Below are 24,477 nucleotides of genomic sequence, written 5' to 3' on the forward strand. Positions count from 1 at the left end.
ACTGCCGAGACGAGTTTCTTTAACTCCGCCTAGTTACTAATAATCGATTAAAAGTGATCAACCTCAACCAAAATCACATCTAGTCGATTAACTTGGGTTGATTTTAATTACATAAATAAAACATAATTCATATTTCTATAATATTAAAAAAAATAATATCACTTTTGTTAATTAACGATTAGCAAATTTTAGAATCATCTAGTATTTAAAAATGTAATTTCTTTATCTATATTAATATTCATTTATTTTGTTATAAATATTAATAAACTTATGTTATTTGACATATATATAATATCCAAAATTAATTTTCTTTATATTTATCATTTATGATATTCTTCGAGTACACTCAACTCCCCAGTCAACCACCTAAGATTCGCTAACGACTTTTGCAAGTTTGAGAATTATCACTACTTTAGAAATTTAGAAAATTGAAAGCCAAATATAGCTGAATATATAGTCCTATTGATTTGAAATAGATGATTGTTAAAATCAAAAATTGATCAAGTGTAAGTGTGGGAAACAGCATATATAAGAACCCCCTAATTGTTTACCCAATTAGTCATCATAACAGTGGTGTATTGGACCACATTAGCCACTTAGATGAGCTTTTTGAAACCCTATAAATACCATGCATTTCCATGCAAATATCACACAACTTAATTTCTTCATCTGATCAAATGGCTATTCACAAGCTTCCAAGTCTGGTTTTCTTGGTCTTGTTAGGTTTGGGCATTAGTGCAGCTACTAGAGCGCTCTTCACACTTGAAGAGGGTTACAATACTCATGGTGGTTATGAAGGTGGTTTAGCTGGCAGTGGAGGAGGAGGAGGTGGTAGTGGTGGTGGAGGAGGAGGTGGTTATGGAGGTGCTGGTTCTGGAAGTGGAGTTGGTGGATCAGGATATGGCGGTGGAGCGGCAGGAGGAGGCGGTGGTGGTAGCGGAGGAGGTGGTGGAGGTGGAGGTGGAGGTGGAGGAGGTGGAGCCCATGGTGGGGGTTATGGTGGAGGTGGAGGGGAAGGAGCTGGGAGTGGTGGTGGATATGGTGGTGCAGGTGGAGCAGGTGGAGGAGGCGGACATGGTGGTGGTGGAGGAGGAGGTTCTGGTGGTGCTGGAGGAGCTGGTGCTGGAAGTGGATATGGTAGTGGTGGTGGAGCCGGAGGAGGTGCGGGAGGGTCACATGGCGGTGTTGGTGGTGGAGGAGGTGGTGGTTCTGGTGGCGGAGGTGGTGGTGGCGGTGGTGTTTCGGGGCATGATGGTGGATATGGTAGCGGAAGTGGTAGCGGTGCCGGTGAAGGTGGTGGTCATGGTGGCTATATCCCTTGATCATAAAGCCATCTCATTGTTTAGTAAAGGGTTTAAAATGAGTATATAGATGACTCATTGTCTCATTATTAACTTTATATATAAGAAGGTTTACAAGATCTCAATCTATGCAAGTGAAATGTATCATGAATTTGTATTTTGGTATAACTTATTAATGAAATTAAAGTTCAGCGTGTTTAATTGTTACTTAATTAGTTACATGGTTAATTTAAACCATTTTGGCTCATGGATTCCAAAAATTGACCCACAATCACATATGATTACCATACTTTCTTTTGACATTTCTACAACTCTATAAGCACCTTGTATGCACCATCAATCCGATTGTCCCTACACAATTTTTTCAACAATATGTTTTAACTTTACAACTCACCTAAACACATACAATAGAATTATGAATCAATATGATTAGTGGTATTTTGTCAATGGTGTCTATCTAAGCATATCTGGGCTCTTAAAAGTCACAAGATCGTAAGATCAATCATATTAGTGATGATGTGAAATGCTATCAACTTATCAAAATGTTACAGAACGACTAAAGCCACTTCATTGTCGCATGATTTTATAACAACAAGGGGGGATTGTGGGACATATGTTCACTTTATTGCTCGTTGAAAGTAGTTAGAGTCTTTATATTCTTTATGAATGCAACTCACACACTCATCTACTCCTAAATTACACTAATAATATACCACATGTCAGGATTACACAAGTATGCGTCTCTGAGGTTTTTAGGATTCCCGTTTAGGCTTTTGCCACTGCATTGTATATGGATAAGTGTTTGTTGGAAATGTCAGCCTAACCTCGTCTTATGTTGTATGTGGTGCCTAGTGTCTTACCTTCTTGTATTTTGCTAAATATTGTTTTTATTATCCATTCAAGCTCCTATGTTGTGCTACAAAGGCTGACTTATTTTGTTAAAGCCGGTCGTGGCATATCTACTATATGTTACAATTTTATTCAATATAAGGAATAAACAATGTATGTGAAATAAATATAATTCAACATTGAAAGAAAACTGTGATAAAATGTTAAGGATATGATAATTACAATGAATAACTACAAAAATATAATCGGGACATACAATATTGTTGAATGAAATTGGAACTATCAATGTAACATTCGTTAATTTTTAAACCCGAAAACCCGATCCGTTTTGAATTTTCGGTTTTGTTTCTATTTAAATTTATATATTTTTATAATATTATTAATTAATCTCATTTTTCGTTAATGTATTTTATGTGATCATTTCTATGCAATTATACTTTTCATTACCCTTGTAGTATTACATACAAATTTAAAACATTTATAATCAAGATCAAATAATTATGTACATGTCTCATGCAATTTTCTAGAATTATTATTTAACTACTAGTACTACTACTTTCATTATTATTATTAATTATTATTATTATCATCATCATCATCTTTTCATATTATGTTACCTAACTAATAAAAAAAAACTAATATATGTTTTAATTACATAAAGTTTATTAAAATAGTTAAACATTTTGAATGTCCCATTAAACTATTTTTAATTTGTGTTTTAATTATATTAAACATGATTTAATTTCTTTAATTCCATAAGACATAACAACTCTTTTTTTTTACTATAAAAGGAGGACAAATCCTCCATTATTTTCGCATCTCAATACATTATTTTCTTAAGCTTAAGAGCACTAACAAGTAAGTTTTTACCATTTCATGCATTTTATAACTATTGTTTTGATATTTATCTTGAATGTTCATACTTGTTCATAAGTTGTTCTTCATGATCATGTTACTTTTATCATAAAAATCTTATATTTTGGTTTAAGAATCATTATGATCATGGATATCCAAGATAAACACTTTGATTTTTCTAAATCTTGGATCAAACCTAGTTATTATGCAAGAACAAGCATGAATATATATTTATCTAAATCTTATGATTTGTTGATCATCATAAACATATAAACTTTCTTTTAAATCAGATGATTTATAAAATTTATTTTATTTAAAATATTTCACAATAGATATAACATACTTCATATCTTTAAATTAATAATTTGAATAAATTAATTATTGTTTCTTTTATTTCGACATAAACTAATATTTATAATTTCTTTAAAAGAATTCATGCAAAACATTTAAGTTAATTAATTAGTAAATTAATTAATTATGTTAGTTGAAAAAAAAAACGTTTAATCATAAATTATTATTAATATTGTTATTTAATCTTGTGTTAATAAGTTATAATTATGTATCTACAAATCATTTTTAAACTAATAAACATCAAATGACTTTTTTTAAACTTTATTCATTGTTGTTAAACTAATTAAAAATTCTCAAGTCCCATTTACCATAAGTTAATAAAATAGATATTTAAATAATCCATAATTCCTAAAACTAATATTATTTAACTTTTATAATCCCGATAGTTAGTCTTTAAATTTTTTATTTCCTTTTTAATTATAGTTTGTGAGGTTCGATCATTTATTTCCTTAAACGCATTTTTGATTATTATTTCAAGTTATCATCGAATTGCAAAGGTGAGTTTCTCACACCCTTTATTACGCTTTTACTTTTGGGGGTAGCATATATATCCTATCCAAATTACAATTCCGTTTATTCATTATTTACAAACTACAATTCGTTACATGGACTTGTGTGTTTATTTGCTTACTTGCTCAAAGATTACGTGCCAATGGTTTCCTCATTAAGTATGATCATACGCCCCCCTATGCACTCAGGACCTCGATGTTATGAGTGGAATAGAGACCCCGATCCGAGTACGTTGGTTGTTACCAACGGAAAGGACACTTACTTGCGCTTATATGAGTATGCTGGTGCACAGTCCCAGCTGGAAATGACCTTACTTGCTCATTTAAACTTGTTCATGGAATTGTATGACTTTTATATACTTAATCAAAAAACTTGTATGAACTCACAAACTATTCATTTAGTTGACTTTATTTTATATATTTTTATATATGTGCTACAGGTACCTTATTTAGAGGATGTTGCCGTGACGATGACATTAGTACTTAGAATATTCAACATAAATGGACAAATTGCTTAAATGTGGATTTATTTGTATTTCTCTTACTTCCAAACTTGTGTACTTGTTGTTTAAATAAATTAATGATAATATTGTCACTTAATAGTGTCACATGTGTTTTGAGCAATCTGTACGTCACACTCGGGCATATTCCGCTTTAGCCGGGGTGTTACAATCAAACATTACAAATATACCATATTAATTTTTATATAATAAGTTAAGTTAAGTTTGATATAATTACACCACAAGATTAACTCACTTTCTAAGTAGACTATATGAGCATCTTACGTGACCTGGTCTTGAACCAATATTTATCTCTTATGTTAGGATCATAAGGCAAGAACTAAAAACATCATTCATAAAATAAAAAGTTTAAAATGTTATAAAGTATGATGAATGTTGTTTGGGTCTACCACTATATTCTCCCTTTCACAATAAGAGTTTCCACTACTCTAACTCGTGCAGGGACGGAGCTTAGTTGGGGCTAGGGGTGGCCCCGACCCCCTCCGTTATTTTGCTCGATAGTGTAAACTTATTTCTTTTAATGTTAAAAATTTTTATACATAGTGTAAATTTACCCGTTTATGACCGAAAATTTGAGTCCGACCCGCTCCGTTTTTTCGCTCGGTAGTATAAATTTTTCTTTTTTTGCCGAAAATTTGTATAGATAGTGTAAATTTACCCGTTTACGACTGAAATTTTGAGCCCGACCCCTCCGTTTTTTCTCTCGGTAGTGTAAATTTATCCTTTTTCGGCCGAAAATTTTTACACATAGTGTAAATTTAACCGTTTCCGATCGTAATTTTGAGCCCAAGCCCCTCTATAGTTTATGAATTTTTTTATACATATTGAGTCCGGCCCCCTCGATATTTATGTCCAAGCTTCGCCACTGAACTCGCGTCGTCAACTGCATCATCTTCACATGCCCAAGCCATCTTAGCCTTCCTTCCTTATCTTATATGAAATTCTAGCTACTAGGAGTGTTCAAAGTCGGATATTCGGGGTTTCAGATATCCGACATTTCGGATAGCGGATTTCACTATCCGAATCCGCATCCGAAATTTCGGATATCCGTTCGGATAGTGAAACGGGTATCTGGAAATCTCGAAAAGCTATAATCTTACATTACAAAGTAACATACAACAAACCTAATCGAGGGATACGATCGAAATCAATGATCCAAATCTTTAAAGTAACATATATAAAATCTATAAATGTCATCTAAATAAATCTCAAAAAGTAACAAAGTAATACTTGATCTGGGCACTCAAACCACCACCGTCAAAAATTCGGACACCATCGGAGGAAGGAGCAGCAGTAATTTTGTGAGAGAACTAGGGTTTCAAACATACAGGTGTTAATATGTTATATGTAATTGAATATAAAAGAAAATTAAAAATATATTATGTTTAATATTTCGGATAATTCGGACAATCCGAATATCCGAAAAATTCCAAAATTTCTATCCAAATCCGAATTTTCGGATATCCAAGAATTCAGATAGTTCGGATTTTCGGGTAATTCGGACACAAATTCGGATTCAGATTCTTTTGAACAACCCTACTAGCAACCCATAGTCTTTCCATAAAAAACATCATTTCTTATCCGGTCTAACTTCGTGTGGGCACTCATCCATCTTACACATCCTCATATTTGCTACCTCCATCTTGTGCGTTTGTGCTTCTTGATAGCCTAGCGGTCTATATCATATAATATAGCTAGTCGAACTACAACCCTATAAAACTTCCCTTTTGGTTTAGCTGGGAAATTATTGTCAACTAGAACCTCTGAGGCTGCCCTCCACCTACACCAGCCTTCCTGAATCTGATGTGCCACTTCACTATCTATGCCTTCATCACTCTACACTACGTCGCTCGCTAGGTCACTAGTTATTGTTGACACTTGTAATTAAATATTTTTGTTACTTCTATTTGATAGGTTTTGGAATTTCTTATTTTACCTTTTTATAACTTTTATAAAAATTAATAAGTCACAATACTGTGACTTACTAATATATAATATCAAAACATAAGTATTTCTTTTTAAAAGTTTAATAAGTTATATGTTGATGATATTAAGCCCAAACTATATAAAAGAATTAAATACCATACAAGGTTATCAAAACTAAAAAGGAAAAAAATAAAGTCAGCTAACGAATCCTAGGCTCGAGCGGGCTAAAGTGGAATACAAGCCCAACACAAGTAATCTAATCCATTTGTTTATTAATTAAATAACTATATTTTTAAATAATATATATTTTAGAATCTGCTTCGTATCCTATCATCAAAACTATTTAACACACAATACGTTTATATCTGCTTAATAAGTTATATCTTTTGGTGTAAGAATATTTCATATTGATTTAAATAATACAGTTTGGTGTATGATATGTACATCAAAATGCACTTTTTGATGCAAACACATGGTCCTTTTTTCATGTGAGGCATTGGTGTCATCCAACAACTTGAAAATGAATATCAATTCTTATACTTTACTAATACACCAGTCACCACTCATATTACCTTGTGTTAATATAATTTTTTTCCCAATTCATAAGATAATCCCCATTAATGTTATACCATTATACCTCAATATATTTCTACATATGATTATTAGTATAATCGAGTCAAGTTTAATTAAAGGAGATTGTCTCTAAATTGAAGTTGATCTTTTACTAACAATCTCGAACCCAAGCTTCACATACTGAGTTTGACTAGGTTTGAGAGCCTAAACGATTAATTTTTGTTAATTATAACTTTAAACACCTTAATTAAAGCACCGACTCAAGTTAAGTTTCATATCAATTGTAAGGCCCCGTTACCGGTGCCTCACATTTGGACGTTGGATTTACTCATAAACACAGTTCTAAATATCAGAGTTAATTAAAACTTTACGCGGAATATAAAACTTTCATTAAACCTTCATAACATTTCATGACTTGCCTTAAACCAACATCTTGTCTTTCATTTTATAAAAACATTAAACATAAAAACATCATAAGTCTCTAGATGCCAGCCTTTATTCTTCTACCATGTATCCCGCTCAAGCTAGCATTCTCATTCTACTCACCTGCGTGCATACTAAAAGTCAGCTACGCTGAGTGAGTTCTAGTTAATCATACAACATACAACACATACATACTTACATACTTTCATTCATACTTTCATATTTTTATTTCATACGTACTTAACTTCATATCTTACGTTATAAAGAGCATTACGCCCTACTTCCTCGAGTTTATTAGGGCTCGGTTCTCTCTTTCCTCGAGTATTATTAGGGTTCGGTTCCCTCCTTCCTCGAGTATTATTATGGCCCGGTTCCCTCTTTCCTCGAATATTAGTAGGGTTCGGTTCCCTAGTTCTCAAATATTAGTAGGGTTCGATTCCCTCTTTCCTCGAGTATTATTAGGGCTCGGTTCCCTTTTCGTACCATACAACCATACCTTTCCTCGAATATTATTAGGGTTCGGTTTCCTCTTCGTTACCATACAACCATACCTCATTTCACATTCGTTCATATATATCATACATATCATATCATCATCTAACATAGCATTACAACTTGACAATACGTGCAATATCCGAAGATCGTTCACGTATTGACAAGCAATCATTCATACTATTCATATAACCACGTAAGGCATACATTTATCACTTAGGATAAATGTATTAACAAACACATCGAGTATGCACACAGCCCCGAAAACATAACAAGAAATGGGGCTAGAAACTCACATGGATCTTGTTCCTTTCTTCGTTAATAGTTAATCCTTTCTTTAGTTAAACTCTGCTAACTGTATGCAAGTTACACTTATCAATACTCGTCCGTTCTAATCTAGTGGCCTAGTATTAGCTTACTTTTACTTACCATTTTTATGGTTTTCCTTTATTTTAACTCTCTGGTATCATGATCTCCTAAGTCCTTACATTGCACGCCATCACGTGTGTACACATATATGTCTACACTTACAAGTCGCCATGAATCCGGGTCTCAATGTAAGCGAACTTGAGTGTAAGTGAACTTACTGACGAGCGAACTTATATATTTAAACGAACTTATTGATAAGCGAACTTAGATATATAAGTGAACTTATTGCTAAGCAAACTTAAATATATTAGCGAACCTATTGCTAAGCGAACTTAAATATATAAGCGAACCTTCTGATAAGCGAACTTAGGTGTGGCGAACTTATCAAGCGAATTTATGGTGGCAAACTTGTAGCAACGAACTTGTTTGCAGGCGAACTTGCAGCAGCGGCTATAGGTTCGTTCTTAATCCCCATAATCATCTCCGTTTTTACGTGCAACCCTTCGATACGTTATTAACCAAACCCGTGAGCATTCCCATGGTCATTTTCGGGTAAGACTTGTCCCGGATAAGCATAAAGTTTGGACCTTTAGGCTTAAAACGTTCAATACTAGATCTAAGGTTTATTTTAAACGAGCCATTCATTACCATGAGTTCGTTAAGTCCATTTTAATCCTCAAGTTTACAACTTTATGGTATATCTATACTCCATTTACTATCCTACTAAGTTTCATGCAAAACCGACTTCGTTTACCTGTCCTTTTCACAAACCAAGCGCTACTCGTTTTACCCGAAACGAACCAACTAACCCGTTTACTATCAAGTTCATTACTTTATAAATAATCATGACCCGATCTATCATCCTACCAATTTTCATGTAAATCCGTTCATGAAAAGTAAACCTTTTTAACAAAAACGTACCTTTGAGGTTTTTGTCTGAAATCACTCGAGAGGCTCAAAACCATATCAAACAAATTCCGATTTGAGTGATTCAAGCGGCCACGGAACCGTCTTGTCCCGATATACAAACCCATCAGCTCACCTTCGCCGGAAAACGCCGCTACAGTTACCGGAACAGCTGAACAGTCGCCGGAATCTTCACTTTTGAGCTGCTATGGTTTTGCTGATAAAAACGGGATTTCCCGACCTCTAATCGAAGATCTTTTTTGTGGAAAACTTCATTTATATGTCATGAATACTCGGTTAATTTTTGAGACTGATCCGACGGTTAGATCTCCGGTAATCTTCGTGTCTTTGTGGGTGGTTTTCTCAAAAACGGGAATTGGGTTAAGTGTGTGTTTTGATGGTGTAGGCTATGGTGTGGAGATGTATGAAAATGGAAAGGATTAGGGTTTTAAGGGGTATTTATACTCTCTTAAGCCCATGGACCTTAGGCCCATCTTTCCTTTTTGGTCCATAATTAATTTCATCTAATTAGCCTACTTATCCTTCCATCTTTATTATTTTATTTCTCTACTAACCTAAGTAAACGTTACCACCATAAATAAATAATATATTAAATATTATTCTTAAAAATTTCAGAATGTTACATCAATGGTCCAATATCTTTCTTCCGAGCAAAAGCTCTAAAACATTAATTTCAAATTCCAAAATAAAAAACCCAACGAAATTAAGTTCTTTTTATAGCAGGTCCAATGAGAAAAGATATGGCGAGATGTGGGACTGATGGTAAGAACATTTTGATGTATGACTATTATTAGCCAACTACAAACATGTGAAATTATTAAAATCTAATTTGCCTATTATTAATTGGCTTAAGTTGGCCACGCCTTCAAAAATACATGGTCAATCAAGTCTTAAGTCGTCCGTCTTGAAATTAAAATACTTCAGCTAAGAACCAAATTGATCATATTTGGTTGCAACGTTTGTACTTTAAGGAGGTGTTTGGGATTTCTTATTTTACTTTCTTATAACTTTTCATTAAGTTAATAAGGTACAAAAGTGTAACTTATAGAACTTTTCCTCTCACAATATAAACAATCCCAAACACCTTATTACTTCTCAAAAAATTTATAAGTTATAAGTTGGTGAAAATAAGCAATCCCTAAGTTATATTAAGTTATAATTTGATTGTGTCGATTATATGTATAATGCTTTGAACAGTTGTAGTTTGTTTGTAACGGATTTATTTGCAACTCATTGACATCCAATGTAACCAAATGACACAGTATTTTAACCCATTAAAGATTAATTCGGTAATGTGTCATTCGATATAACTCATCAACACTTAGGATTTGCGAAGTGGCGGTAAATGGGGACGATTTCTTGGAGGAACATCCCCCCCCCCACACACCTTTTCCGATGATAAGAGAGGCGGCAGAGGGCGATGTCTTTTTGTCGTCGGTGTGTGTTTGTTTTACTATTATTATTATTATTATCATAAGTTTGTGTGTGATATATATATATATATATATATAGCTAAAACACCATTACACCCTTAAAACAAAAACTCGTCTTTTGGTGACTAGACGTCACATGTCGCAGGTCGCCTCATTGTATAGTTTGTCCACTATATATAGTCTTAGCTTACTTATTAGAGTTTTTTTCTCTATGAGTGTAGATACAAAATGTATTTTTTATGTACTTTGAATAATATTTAACTATTTTGATATTTTTCTCTTTCTTCTTCATTTCTATGTAGTTCATGTACTTAGTTTGTTTTTCAAACAAAATTAAACTAGGGAGCACAAAATTCAATAACAATATAGTTTAACTATCAATACTGTAGACGTAAAGAAAATTTCATCTAAAATTTTGATAACTTCAACAAAAATGTGTAAAAGTTCAACCAAAAAACTGCAATATTTTTATTAAAAAACCTATTAAAATTGAAGTGATTACTCTATAGAATAGTAACCAAGTTTTGAAGTTGTTCCAATCAGGTCACTGATGTATTGTAAAACACACTTACTTTCCGTATGGTTTTATCATGCTTTTCATGCTTAATTATTTGATTAATGAGAGTTATGGGTGTGAATTTATTAATTATACTCATATACCACTTGCTTTGATTAATTGAATACGTTTTGATTGATTGTTGCTTGTTAGAACTCTTTACTTGGTGTTTAGGGTTTGTTTGCGGGGTGATTGATGTGCTTGCGCGTGCGGCTTGTAAAATATAAAAGGATAGTAGATTGGATATTTAGCTTTTGCACGAGATCGTGTTTTAAATTTATAAAAGTGATTTCTACAAAGACTAAACACACACAAAATAGGCAAGTGTACCTATCGTATATGTAGAATAGTATTGGTAAGAACCAAGTATCGATCCGTGGACACAAAGGTTTCTAATAATAAATCGTTGTTTTACTTTAATCGGAGGTTTTAATCATTTTGGGGTTAATTTTTGAACTTTTTATAAAATGTAAATACTTATATATATAATATATAGGTGACCAAGACAAGAGATTCTAAACGAGTTATTCAATTATGCGAAGGTTACCATCTAATATCTAGAATCCACTCCATTGTTCCTTGATGATTAATAGTTAAACATGTGATAGACTTGTCCTAATAATATATGATAGAATCATGATCCTCATTTTGGAGTGAACATATTCTATGACATAATGAATAATAGCATGCATATTTTCAAGTCCATCCTATGCTTAATAGCATGCTACCCCGAGAATGTCAATTTAAGTAGACAAGCAGTTGGTAAAGTAGAATGATTAGAATTGACTTCGATTTCTCAAATACCAATTCTAACAACTTCGGGTGGTTGTAGTTAACTCACACAACCTCCCCTTGGTTGATTTATGTAGGTTATAATTACACATTCCATTAACATATGACTTCTTTAACTAATTTGATATCCTAAGCAAAGCCATTTTCGGATTACCAAGGTTTAGAGAAATACATCACAACTTATATCTCATCATTTCTAAGTACAATATAAGGATCCATGTTTCGATAATGTATCAAAGTGTTTCTATCTTTCAAGAACATGAATCGATCATGAATGATTGCCAATATAATTGACAATCACCAACTTTGAATTAGTATTTTAAGATGGTGAAACATTTCTCATCAAAAGATAATTGTAAGATAACCATGTACTTTACCAAACTAAACCACATGTTTTATATAATTATCAAGTAAAACAAAGTTTCTTGATAGATTTTAGATGGTAAATGGAGTTTAGCTCATAATGAGCATGATGATAAACATTAAGATGGATGATAATAACAAATACATAATTAAACTTGGAACAATCTAACCAAATGTAGATGAAGCTTCCTTCTTAATGATGATGATGATAGATGATGATGATGGTTGATGGTGATGACCTCCAAGCCTTCAAACTCTTCACTAAACCTTCTATGTGAGTGTTAGTGTGCGTTTTTATAAGAGAGAATCGGATAGAACTCCTTTCAAGGCACACTCTTCAAATGGCACAAGAGCCTCTATTTATAGGCAATCTGGAGTGAGAAGCACGGCCCCGTGCTTAGTGGGCACGCCCCCGTGCATTTTTCTGACATGTGCCAGATTTATTTTGTCGTTTCTGGAAGGTAGGCACGGCCCCGTGCTTCCTGAGGCACGCCCCCGTGCTTTTTAGTGACATGTGCTAATTCTTTTCGGCGTTTCTGGAAGGTAGGCACGGCCCCGTGCTTCCTGAGGCACGCCCCCGTGCTTTTTAATGACATGTGCTAATTCTTTTAGTCGTTTCTGAGAGGGAAGCACGGCCCCGTGCTTCCAAAAGTACGGCCCCGTGTCCAGCTGTTCACTATTTTGTCTTTTTTTGTAGATTTTTTTGTCTTTTCTGAAAGGTGAACAGAAGCACGGCCCCGTGCTTCCAAAAGCACAGCCCCGTGTTTCCCAAAAGCACAGCCCCGTGTTTCCAAAAGCACAGCCCCGTGTTTCCTGAAAGCACAGCCCCATGTTTTGCTGTTTTATTTGGTTTTTCTTTGTTTTTTTTCATTCGTTTCTTCGTTTGAGGCTTGGATTCACCTGAAAATACATTTTAACATGATAAGTAGTTATTTTAACTATATTATACGATAGAAGTTGCAGTTTTTAGAGATTATTTGATGCTAAAAAGATGTATATTTTTATATACATCAAACATCCCCACACTTGAACCTTGTTTGTCCTCAAGCAAGCTACTTATAAATATTCTCTAAAATAGCAAGTTAGGACCATAGCTTAAACATCTCCTAAAAGAGTTCCAAGAAAATGGGAATAAAATAACCAGCCTTAAATCATAAGAATATATGAAGTGATATATAAAAAGGCGATTTGTTTTTATGAGCTTCTGTTTATGCAAAACATCACGTTCTCACAATGTTCACTCACTCTCGGTTTTATATCTGATCATACCTGTGTTATATGTATGTGAACACTCTTAGCCAAGATGTAACATGTGATAAATAAGCTTGCAACAAGTTCAAATCTCCACCTTTGTGAAGGGTTGCATAGATCAGAAGGTAATATGGGTTGGTTTTGTGTGAGTGTAGGGATTTGGTATTTTGTGGTGGTTCAAAGGTTTAGGTTAATGAGAATGAGGACGGTAAATACAACTTCTGTTGATTGTCGGGAGTCTTAAGATGTCTTCAACTGTTAGCTCCTTTCTCCCGATTGCTAATTAATTTTTTTTTAGTGACTCTTTTAAGGTCAGATCGTCAAGACCAGTTTTGTCGAGGATGTGGATCAGTTCTTCCTCAATCCTGCTATGAACATAACTCCCAACTCTAATGGATCATTCGGCTTTGAGCCTAATAGCCCCCACCCTCATTAGTTCGGTATATTCATGTGAGACTGAGTTTGACTTTTTCTACATCTTCCTTCGTGGGATCAGTTTCCGTATCCTAATCATCGCTCATATATTTTTGCTCTTCTTTTCATTGCACTTTTGGAAACTCCACAAAATGGTGGCCTTTGTTCGTCTTGGCGCCACTTTTTCTTCACCTCATTGCTAAAGAGAAAGATTCTCTCCCTAACTTCTGGAGGCAACTTAGGTTTTTACGAAATGTATGCGGCAAAGGAATTTGAAATCAAAATAATGCATCTGCCGGTAAAAGACCAGTGTTGTATTTTACCGGTGAGATGGATAAAGTGGTAAGGTTTTTTTTTGGATAAGGTTTTTGGGTTTTGTGATTTGGGGAATGGTTTGAGAGGATTGTGACAATATTACCTTCTTCATTATACAACGCTTTGTGTGGCCTTGAAATGATTAATTGCAACAAGTTCTAAATCACACGAAACATGTGACTCACTCAAAGCTTCCGAAAAAATATTTATATGGCATGAGGTTTATCTCACAGTAACGGAGGAATTGGGTATAAGCGCCATATTTTGCATAAATTTCTTCTCGGTATTACAAAACTTCTTTTTACTTTTTCACTTTTCTTTGGTTATAGTAGATTAGTAGTTGATTATTTGCAAAAATTTTCTTGGATTTTTCTTTAGGATTTGTTATAAAGCTAATCTTTGTTTGCTACAAAAATTTTATTATTAGAGAATCTTATAATTAGTTGAGCAAGCAATTGGTCAAGTAATTCCCCTCCCCACACTTGAATCTCACATTGTCCTCAATGTTAAAAGATTCATAAAAAGATTAATAATAAGATTCATATGAAGTATGGAGGGTAAAATGGAAAGGAACTTCCCTACGGCTAACGAAATTTCGACAGAGCTTCCCCTGTGTTTCGTCCGTTTTCCTGTAGTGTACCTAAGTAGTAAAACTGCAAACAACCAAAAACATCATAATAATAATATTAATAAAAGAAGGGATGGTTCACATATATGATTTGGGATGTGTCGGTAGGCCCAACTAGCTTTGATAGTCCTTTTTAGAAGTTTTTATATATAATAATTTGAAAAACGGTGAAACCGAATTTCGATGCTTAGGGAGGATTACTATAATCTGAAAACTTTGAGATGGTTATACTTAGATGCACTCAAACCAGCACACACCACATGTCCATCTTTTTACGAGCTTAGAAATAGTTATATATTTTAGGGTGATATAAAAGATTGAAAAAAAAAAGAGAAAAAAAAAGAAAGAAAAAGAAAAGAATGTATTGAAAGTTATGTTTGTGTATTCTCAAAAGTTGTTCAAGAAAAGCAAAATGCTTGTGAAGAAAGTTATGTATTGTAAAATGCCAAAGAAGCATTCTTTAAAGTTAGTAAAAGAGGCCAAAGTGCACATACTAGACGGGACTTAGAGTTTACGTGTTACCTTGGGGATGGTGACTCTGAGGATACAATATATTGGGGCTCGAAGGTTCTTAGTCAATAAATAAAAATTAGGAATTTATAGGACAAAGTCCAATAACATTTAGGAATAGCTCGTACAACCTCCACGTGACCATTCATCCATCAAAATTTCACCGAGTGCATCTAATTAGTACCATCAACGAGTCCTTGGCTTATAGTGATTTGTCGAGCCAGTTTGCTTCGACTCTAGTTTTTCTAGCTCTCTATGTCTGAGATGGGGTAGGTGTAGCCTTGATTTTTAGACTTTAAACGTTTAATGCAAAAGGGGGGGCTTGATTGGCTGGTGGCTGGGTTTAAGTGGACAACAATATAGGAAATCGCGGTTAATATGTCGAGCTGTTTCTTATGTTTTGATAATGATTAATAATCTGGGAGTTTGTTGTTTTATCACTTGGTTATGATCCTGTGTAGATTACTTTTTTAGGGACGAAAAAGTCTTAAGTGTGGGGATGTTTGATGTGTTGTAAAACACACTTACTTTCCGTATGGTTTTATCATGTTTTTCATGCTTAATTATTTGATTAATGAGAGTTATGGGTGGTTTTTGCATAATTTTACAAAGATTAAATGTTAATTGTAGGTTATGAAAGTTGATGAAATAAAGATTTAAGTTTGAAGACTTTAGGGGTTTATTTGATCAAGTTTAAAAACTACAACTCAAGGCCCGACCCAAGCCACAAGGTCCAAGCCTTTCAAGTATCATTATTATATAATATATGAGAAAAAAAATACCCTAGCAGCTCTAAAGAAAATCCCGATCGGAAAAGATAAAAAGAAAGAAAAAGTTGGTGTTTATTTGGGGGGATAGGTCGTCTAGGTTGTTTTGGCTTAATTTGATTTGTGTGACTGTGTTTGATCCTTACGTGAGCTGCTCAACCTACAACAACAACAATAATAATAATATAAAGAGTAAATCAAAACCAACACAACTTGACAGCTAGGTTCCGATCGGAAGATTTTGGCAGCAAAGGAGAAGGGAAAACAATTTTTGTGAGTTCTTTTGAAGCTAAGGAGAAAGAAGGCAGCCAAGGGAGTTTCGGTACAGCAGCTCGGGGTCGTTTCTCATCCATAAACTCAGCCATAATATTAAGTATTACTCTCATAAACTTTATGTTTTTGTTCAAGAACCTTAACTAGTTGATTTGATCTTTTACTTTGAATTGTTTGCGAGTAACTTAAAGATTGACTTGTGCTTGATTGAGATTGATTCTTGAATGATTTTAATTATGTTTATGTTGAGTTTTATGATGTTTAAATCAATTGTTTGCTGCTGTCCAAATAATATGCTCGGCTAAATTTGCTAGTTCTACCTAGGTTAGATGAATATTGTTAGGTTTTAGCAAGTAATATGGATTGTTGATCATCATGGCTTGAATTTTTAATGAAAAGTTTGGTTTAATATTGAATTAGGTTGTGTTTAGTGGCTGTGAATTTATTAATTATACTCATATACCACTTGCTTTGATTAATTGAATACGTTTTGATTGATTGTTGCTTGTTAGAACTCTTTACTTGGTGTTTAGGGTTTGTTTGCGGGGTGATCAACCGTAGGGTTTAAGTGAGTGTTTTAATTGAATATAATCAGCGGGTGAACACCTTCTTAGAGACCGAGAGGTGATAAGAAGTAAACTCGTCTCATAGCTTTTACTTGTTAGGATTAAGATCGCGCGAGAGCGGGTTTGGTTCTTGTCGGGTTTGGGTTTTTGAGCGATTAGTTGGTCTAGTTTAAGTTAAACTAAATTGTTCCTCTATCCTTGGTTGCGTAGTATTGGTCTCCATTAGGGTAGTGTGTTGGTGAGTCCGAGAGGAAAGTCGGCATTAGAGCACTTTAACAGTTCGTTTCCCGGTTTGTTCTTAAAATCAACTGAGTGTAAGTTAGAGTTTGTTGGTGAGACCGAGAGGTGATCTAGCTTTTTTGAGTGAACCTTAGTTGTGTCATCCTTAGGAACCGGTGTCGTGAGTATCCTCAATCCATTATCTTATTATACCTTCAACATGATTCTTACCTAGGTAGACGTTTTTCTCCGACTGCAGTCAAGTTTCCAAGTTTTGTCAAGAGTTTCATATAGTTAAGTTAAGTTTAGTTAATTAATTTAGTTAAAGTAAGTTAAGTAGTTAATTATATTAAAAATCATTTAAATATTCTTATGTGAGTTTTGGTTAGGGTTAAGTATCATTAATGTTTTCAAGTGTCCTTGTGTTCGATACTCGGACTTCCTTAGTGCTATACTATTAGTGATCGGTACATTTGCCAGTTTTGTGTGGTTTCTTTAGGATTTTCGTTTAATAAATTTAAAGCTTAGTTGTGAGAGCATCATTATACACACATTAGTCACTCATAAAACCTTTTGTTCCAGTTAGGTCACTAAAGTTTCGTTTTTTGTTCTAATCCTATATATTTTACCTGGATAGCAGGTTTTGTAGGTTTTTTTTTAAATAATTTAACATTGCAAAATATTTTTTTAAGTGACAAAATTAGTAAAAATTGAGAAAAAAAATTAATAGTGAAAAAATGCAAAAAAAAATAATAAGAATTGTTTTTTATAAAAAAAATTCACTTTTTTTGTTGCAATTTTCTAGATTATTATTATTTTTAGCAATTTTTTGCAAAAATATATATAAAAAAAACTCTGGAAAATTGCAAAAAAAAAAAGAAAATTTAAGATTTTTTTTTATTTTTCCAGCTTTTTTTTTGCAATTTTTCTTTTTTTTTTTTAACTTTTTTGCAATGTTTCATTTTATTATTATTATTATTATTTTCAATTTTCCAGATTATTGTTATTATTCTTTTTTGCAATTTTTCACAATTTAAAATTTATTTTTCTAAATTTTAGAAAAATATTTTGCAATGTCAAACTATTTAAAAATAAAAAAAATCTTTATGACCTGATATTCAAGTAAAATATCTAGGATTATAACAAAAAGAAAACTTTAGTGACCTGGTTAGAACAAAATATTTTATAAATTACCTGATTGGGACAGTTTCAAATTAAACTTAGTTACTATTATTATTTATAGTTGCCCTAAAATTGAATTATTCTGCAAAAGTTAAAGCTATAAACTAAAAAAAAATAAAGCTAAAACTTTGTAAAAAGATTTACTAAGAAACAATAATTTTCCAATAACCCAACCACAAAATGAATCAAATTAGTTACATTTTTAGCAAATCAAATACAAAATGAAACATAATAAAATCTAAATATAATTCATTAAACACATTACTTCATGCCTACGTGGCATTTTCCACACGGAGTTTTCACATGACATAGCCCTTTTCTTTTGAATGTTGTATGAAATCATTTTTCTTATCATTTGTGACCTATTTTATACCTTATAAGTTTAGCTATCCTTTTATACATTGTAAGTGTTATCAATTAAAAACAACTGAAGACTTCACTATGTAAATGAGTTAGAATTAAATCTTGTAAAAGTAGGTCTACGTGGTTGGGTACTCCTTGAGTACTCGCTATAAAGTATTGCGTCGAGACGAGTTTCTTTAACTCCTTCTTGTTACTAATAACCGATTAAAAGTGATCAATCTCAACCAAAATCACATCTAGTCGGTCAACTTGGGTTTATTTAACTTTAAAAATAAAACATAATTCATTTTTCTATAATATTAAAAAAATAATCAGTTTTTTAATTAACAATTAGCAAATATTAGAATCATCTAGTATTTAAAAATGTATAAATTGGATGTGGTTCAATAGTAGAGCACTCAATTTACTTGTGAGATGAAGGTGGTTCAAACCTTATTATCATCAATTTATATGGGAGATATGATGGATGACCCTTACTTGCCAGGGTTCGAGTCCTGATCTCACATGGTTTTACCGACTCCTTGCTGTCGTGCCGATTGGTGGGCGTGGGGTCGGGTTTTATCCGGGGAATCCCTCAATAAGTGGACCGCTACGAGCTACGTCCGTCCGGACTCGTGGCCGGCTCGGGCTACCTTTAGCCAATGGGGGCCGCATACGGGGTACCCGACGTTACTTAGTTGGTCGTTCCATAAAAAAATATTTAAAAATATAATTTTCTTATTTATATTGATATTAACTTATTTTGTTATTAATATTAGTAAACTTATTTTACTTGACATATATATAATATCTAGCAATTAATTTTATTTATGTTTACCATTTATGATATTCTCTAAGTACACCCAACAGTCAACCGCCTATGATCCGCTAGTGACTTTTACAATCTTGAGAATTATCACTGATTTAGAAATCTTGAATATTGAAAGCCAAATATAACATAAATGCATAGTCCTATACTCCTATTGATTTGAATGTGATAATTGTTAAAATCAAAAAATGATAGGGTCAAGTGTGGGAAACAGCATATAAGAACACCCACTAATTGTTTACCCAATTTCTCATCATAAAAGTGGTGTATTGGACCACATTAGCCACTTAGATGTACTTTTGAAACCCTATAAATACCATGCATTTCCATGCAAATATCACACAACTTAATTTCTTCATCTGATCAAATGGCTATTCACAAGCTTCCAAGTCTGGTTTTCTTGGTCTTGTTAGGTTTGGGCATTAGTGCAGCTACTAGATCTCTCTTCACTCTTGAAGAGGGTAACACTCATGGTGGTTATGAAGGTGGTTTAGCTGGCGGTGGTGGCGGAGGAGGTGGTAGTGGTGGTGGTGGAGGAGGTGGTTATGGAGGTGCTGGTTCTGGAAGTGGAGCTGGTGAAGGTGGTGGATCAGGATATGGTGGTGGAGCGGCAGGAGGAGGCGGTGGTGGTAGTGGAGGAGGTGGTGGAGGTGGAAGTGGTGGAGGAGGTGGAGCCCATGGTGGGGGTTATGGTGGAGGTGGAGGGGAAGGAGCTGGGAGTGGTGGTGGATATGGTGGTGCGGGTGGAGCAGGTGGAGGAGGCGGACATGGTGGTGGTGGAGGAGGAGGTTCTGGTGGTGCTGGAGGAGCTGGTGCTGGAAGTGGATATGGTAGTGGTGGTGGAGCCGGAGGAGGCGCGGGAGGGTCACATGACGGTGTTGGTGGTGGAGGAGGTGGTGGTTCTGGTGGCGGAGGTGGTGGTGGCGGTGGTGTTTCAGGGCATGATGGTGGATATAGTAGCGGAAGTGGTAGCGGTGCCGGTGAAGGTGGTGGTCATGGTGGCTATATCCCTTGATCATATGGCCATCTCATTGTTTAATCAAGGGTTTAAACTGAGTATATATATGACTCATTGTCAAACTATTAACTTTATAAGAAAGTTTACAATATCTCAATCTATGCAAGTGAAATGTATCATGAAATTTGTATTTTGGTATAACTTATTATTAATTATATTAAAGTTCACCGTGTTTAATTGATACTTAAATCAGTTACATGGTTTAAACCATCTTGGCTCATGGATTCTAGAAATTGACCCACAATCACATATGGTTAACAACTTAACATACTTTCTTTGACATTTCTGCAAGCACCTTGTATGCACCATCAATCCGACTGTCCCTACACAATTTTTACAACAATATGTTATAACTTCACAACTCATCTAAACACATACAACATAAGAATCAATATGATTAGTGGTATTAGCCTTTCCTTGAATCACTATTAAAATGCCTTGTTTCTTGATTTAATTTGTTCAATTATGATTAATCCTGCAAAGGTAAATATACACCAATGTTAATAATATTAAAATGCTAAATCGTTTTAGGATACTTAGCTCTTTTCAGGATCTTGGTGCATCGTTAGGATCCTTGAGGCATCATCATAAGGATCCTTAAGCTGATTCTGAATTCCGAATCCTTGAAATTTTGCCCACAACAGGAACTATCAAGCATTACGTACATACCATATTATTTTCGATATAATAAGTTAAGTTTGATATAATTACACCACGAGTTTAACTCACTTTCTAAGTAGACCATATGAGCATCTTACGTAACCTGTTGTTGAACAAATTTTAATCACTTATGTTAGGTTCATAAGGCAAGAACGAATAACATCATCCATAAAATAAAAGGTTAAAATTGTATAAACTATGATGAATGTTGTTTGGAATGAGTTTTTAATCAATTTTATTTTAAGTTTGGCCACCACTCCCTAGCTAATATGTTATATCCTTTCGATCTAGTGGTAAAGGTATTAAAAAGCATGTAAAACTTGGAAAAGTCGACATTTTTTAAACGAACAACAAACTGGATATATGTTACATCTTATTCCGTTAGTTGTCATGAACACTTGTGGTTATGAAGCAACAGCAATCACGATCTTGCCTTTTGATAAGTTAATTACGTCACACTACACCACTCACACATGGTTGATCTTACGATTCAACAAGAAACAAGGATTGGTCTTGTTATCAATGGATTTCTCCCCAATGGTTTTCAATGCTTGCTAGCATTCCGCGAAATCCATGTATGCTTTCATGTGGCGGCAAACAAAAGTTGTATGTCATTGCAGGTTGGTCTGCATAAATATTATTTTTCATATAAATGAATAACACCAATGCACAAGTATTGTACACTTTTACATGATTTTCTTTCCGACATAACGAAGAACTCATCATAAACATAGGGGACCTCCCCGTATACTAGATTGCATAATGCGGATGTGCACTTATGTAATAACAAAATACCTTTTTTTCCACCTGGCATCATATCTTGTTTATAACCATTCAAAGTTTGTCTTCAAATCACCAACTATACATAAGAATTGTTATCTCAACGTCTTAACTTTCTTTTGAACACGCAATAACTCTTGACCTTGTGGTAACTAAAACTCCTTGATCCAACGCTGCTTGTGTAACTGAAGAAAGAAAATGTAAGGTGTCATGATTCCAACCATCAGACCTAGATGATGGAAATTTATTAAGACTCACAAAATAATATCGTGATGAATAAAATATAGATATTGATAATGGAAATTACTAAAATTCTTGAAAGAAAATTGTATTGTGTTGTGGATATCTTATATCTATTAAGGTTATTATTTATTTTTTAAGTTAGGCGATGGCTAGTATTGTAACCGCCACATTATTGTTAAAGTGGGTTGCGAAATTGGGAGATTCGACATGAATAAACCGATCAGGTAAAAAAAAAAGAACCCTTTGCACCTAGACGCTTGAGGTGTTGCCGAACCGTTTCACAAACCATGTTCGCCAACTCATTTCTTCCATCATGAACCAAGAACACGTTAAAATTTTGCTAATCTAACCTCAACCTCAACCTCAACCTCAACCAAAACAAACCAATCACAAACAATTATGAACAAAGAACGGTTTCTTTTCAAAACAAACCAATCACAAACAATTATGAACAAAGAACGGTTTCTTTTCGTCTGTCCTAAAAACGATCAATATCAAACATCTCGATAATACAAGTCACAGTTATAGTTTACAAATCGACACAAAACCAAGACTTTCAGGAAACGAAAACTTATTCATTGTCAAGCACTGGAATAAAATCTACATAAAACCATTAAAACTAATACGGGTCTGTAACTTGTAGGTAGTTTGGAATTTTTGACCAACTATCTCTTGGATGGCCTCTCATCATCTTCATCATCATCATCACCACCATCATCGTCATCTGAGTCATCGTTCTTCGATCTCTTTCTTTTGATTGGCGCCTCAACCTTACCACCGTCTTCGTCGTCCTCGTCTTCTTCTCCTTCATCCTCATCGTCTTCCTCTTCTCCGGCACCGTTCTCATCTTGCTCAACCTAATTCATAATAAACTGGTCAAGCATCATCAGCAGAGAGAATATCTAAAACCATATACAAATTGTGTTGAATTTTATGAAAATTTTTCAGATTATGATTTGTAGAGAATGAACAACGGAAGCTGTGAAACCTAATCCGAAAACTCTCCAGTTTTTTTAAATATAGTTGAATTACAGAAAGTACAATAATAAATTAATTTAATAACTTAATAACGATATATCGAGCTTTGAGATAATCGAGATCTGGTAACAGTAACTGAAAATCAGTTAAATAACAGAAAATTAACCCAAAAAAAAAGTAAAATAACAGATTAACCAAAATTAGTAACATAACATTAAATTACTGAATACTAAATCTATAAAATAACATTAAATTATTGAACATTAATTAAAAAATGAATAAAATAACAGAGAATTTTGAAGATATAACAAAAATAATCAGTAAAATAACAGAAAATCGGTAAAACGACAGAAAATTATTGAAGATTAACAAATAATAATAATAATAATAATAATAATAATAATAAATAATAATAAATAATAATTATTATTGAAGATATAACCAAAAAAAAGGTAAAATAAAAGAAAATTATTGAAGATTAATCACGTTAACGGAAACGTAACAGAAACTATACCTCATCTTCATCGTCTTCCTCATCTCCGTCACCGTCACCGTCATCGCTATCATCACCGGCGTTATCATCTTCATCTCCGTCCTCTTCGTCATCGTCTTCTTCATCTTCGTCATCATCCACCGGATGCACCGGCTGAACACCGCCGGAGCTAGGCACAACCTCCTGCACATCATCATCATCTTCTTCTTCCTCCTCGTTATCATCTTCAACGTCTTCTTCAAATACTTCTTCACCTTCAAACAACATCTTCATCTTCATGACAAACAGAATCAAAATTCTATTTTAATCCGATTAATATTCGGAAAATATAGTAACAGAAAGTAACGAGATTGAGAGGAGAGAGAGAGAGAGAGTGAGTTCTTCAGAGTAGCTATACAGGACGTTTGATCTCCACCGTTGAATAGTGGTTTGGAATGGATCGGTGACGTGGCATGTGATCGGACGGTTGTGATGAGTGGATGTGGTTTTATCTTTTGTGTTAGTGTACTGAGCATCTTTGATGTTCTGGAATGTTTAGGTCACGTGAGATGAGCGTGATGGTGTTTAGGGGCTTTTTCGGGATTGAGTGTTTGGACAGGGGTGGTTTGGTCCATTGGTGTGTACGTTATCACATGTTTTGTGAGATAGCCCTTGGTCTACGCGGATCAGGGGCCCAGCTAACGCGTGAAACACTCCGCCTGGGGAGTACGGTCGCAAGACCGAAACTCAAAGGATAGTTTATTCCAACTCATGATACATTTATTTAGGG

At 34.0% G+C, this 24,477-nt stretch overlaps 3 protein-coding genes across 3 annotated transcripts; 2 read left to right on the top strand and 1 right to left on the bottom strand.

Moving 5' to 3' along the window:
- The first annotated feature begins 515 nt into the window (after window positions 1-515).
- On the top strand, window positions 516-1,375 carry LOC143551714 (uncharacterized). The gene has a single exon (XM_077042091.1). It carries the CDS (start codon window positions 639-641, stop codon window positions 1,320-1,322), a length of 684 nt encoding a protein of 227 aa, XP_076898206.1. The 5' UTR covers window positions 516-638; the 3' UTR covers window positions 1,323-1,375.
- An 18,528-nt stretch (window positions 1,376-19,903) lies between these two features.
- LOC143551715 (uncharacterized) lies at window positions 19,904-20,670 on the top strand. Its single transcript, XM_077042092.1, has one exon. The coding sequence runs from the start codon at window positions 19,904-19,906 to the stop codon at window positions 20,549-20,551; it is 648 nt and encodes a 215-aa protein (XP_076898207.1). The 3' UTR covers window positions 20,552-20,670.
- A 2,028-nt stretch (window positions 20,671-22,698) lies between these two features.
- LOC143551716 (uncharacterized) lies at window positions 22,699-24,199 on the bottom strand. The gene is made up of 2 exons (XM_077042093.1): window positions 23,730-24,199; window positions 22,699-23,094 (listed from the first exon to the last, which is right to left on the bottom strand). Exons 1-2 carry the CDS (start codon window positions 23,985-23,987, stop codon window positions 22,903-22,905), a joined length of 450 nt encoding a protein of 149 aa, XP_076898208.1. The 5' UTR covers window positions 23,988-24,199; the 3' UTR covers window positions 22,699-22,902.
- Window positions 24,200-24,477: the final 278 nt, after the last annotated feature.

The sequence above is a fragment of the Bidens hawaiensis genome, unplaced genomic scaffold (genome assembly GCF_021521415.1).
Source record: "Bidens hawaiensis isolate Kalapana, Puna unplaced genomic scaffold, B.hawaiensis_p1.1 tig00016562_1, whole genome shotgun sequence".
Taxonomy (NCBI): domain Eukaryota; kingdom Viridiplantae; phylum Streptophyta; class Magnoliopsida; order Asterales; family Asteraceae; genus Bidens; species Bidens hawaiensis.

Excerpts from the sequence above, each read along its gene's own strand:
- LOC143551715 (XM_077042092.1), top strand. The coding sequence starts at position 19,904 with ATGGCTATTCACAAGCTTCCAAGTCTGGTTTTCTTGGTCTTGTTAGGT.
- LOC143551716 (XM_077042093.1), bottom strand. The coding sequence starts at position 23,987 with ATGAAGATGAAGATGTTGTTTGAAGGTGAAGAAGTATTTGAAGAAGAC. Across the intron at positions 23,095-23,729 it reads AGGAAGACGATGAAGATGAG|GTTGAGCAAGATGAGAACGG; the intron begins GTATAGTTTCTG and ends ATTATGAATTAG.
- LOC143551714 (XM_077042091.1), top strand. The coding sequence starts at position 639 with ATGCAAATATCACACAACTTAATTTCTTCATCTGATCAAATGGCTATT.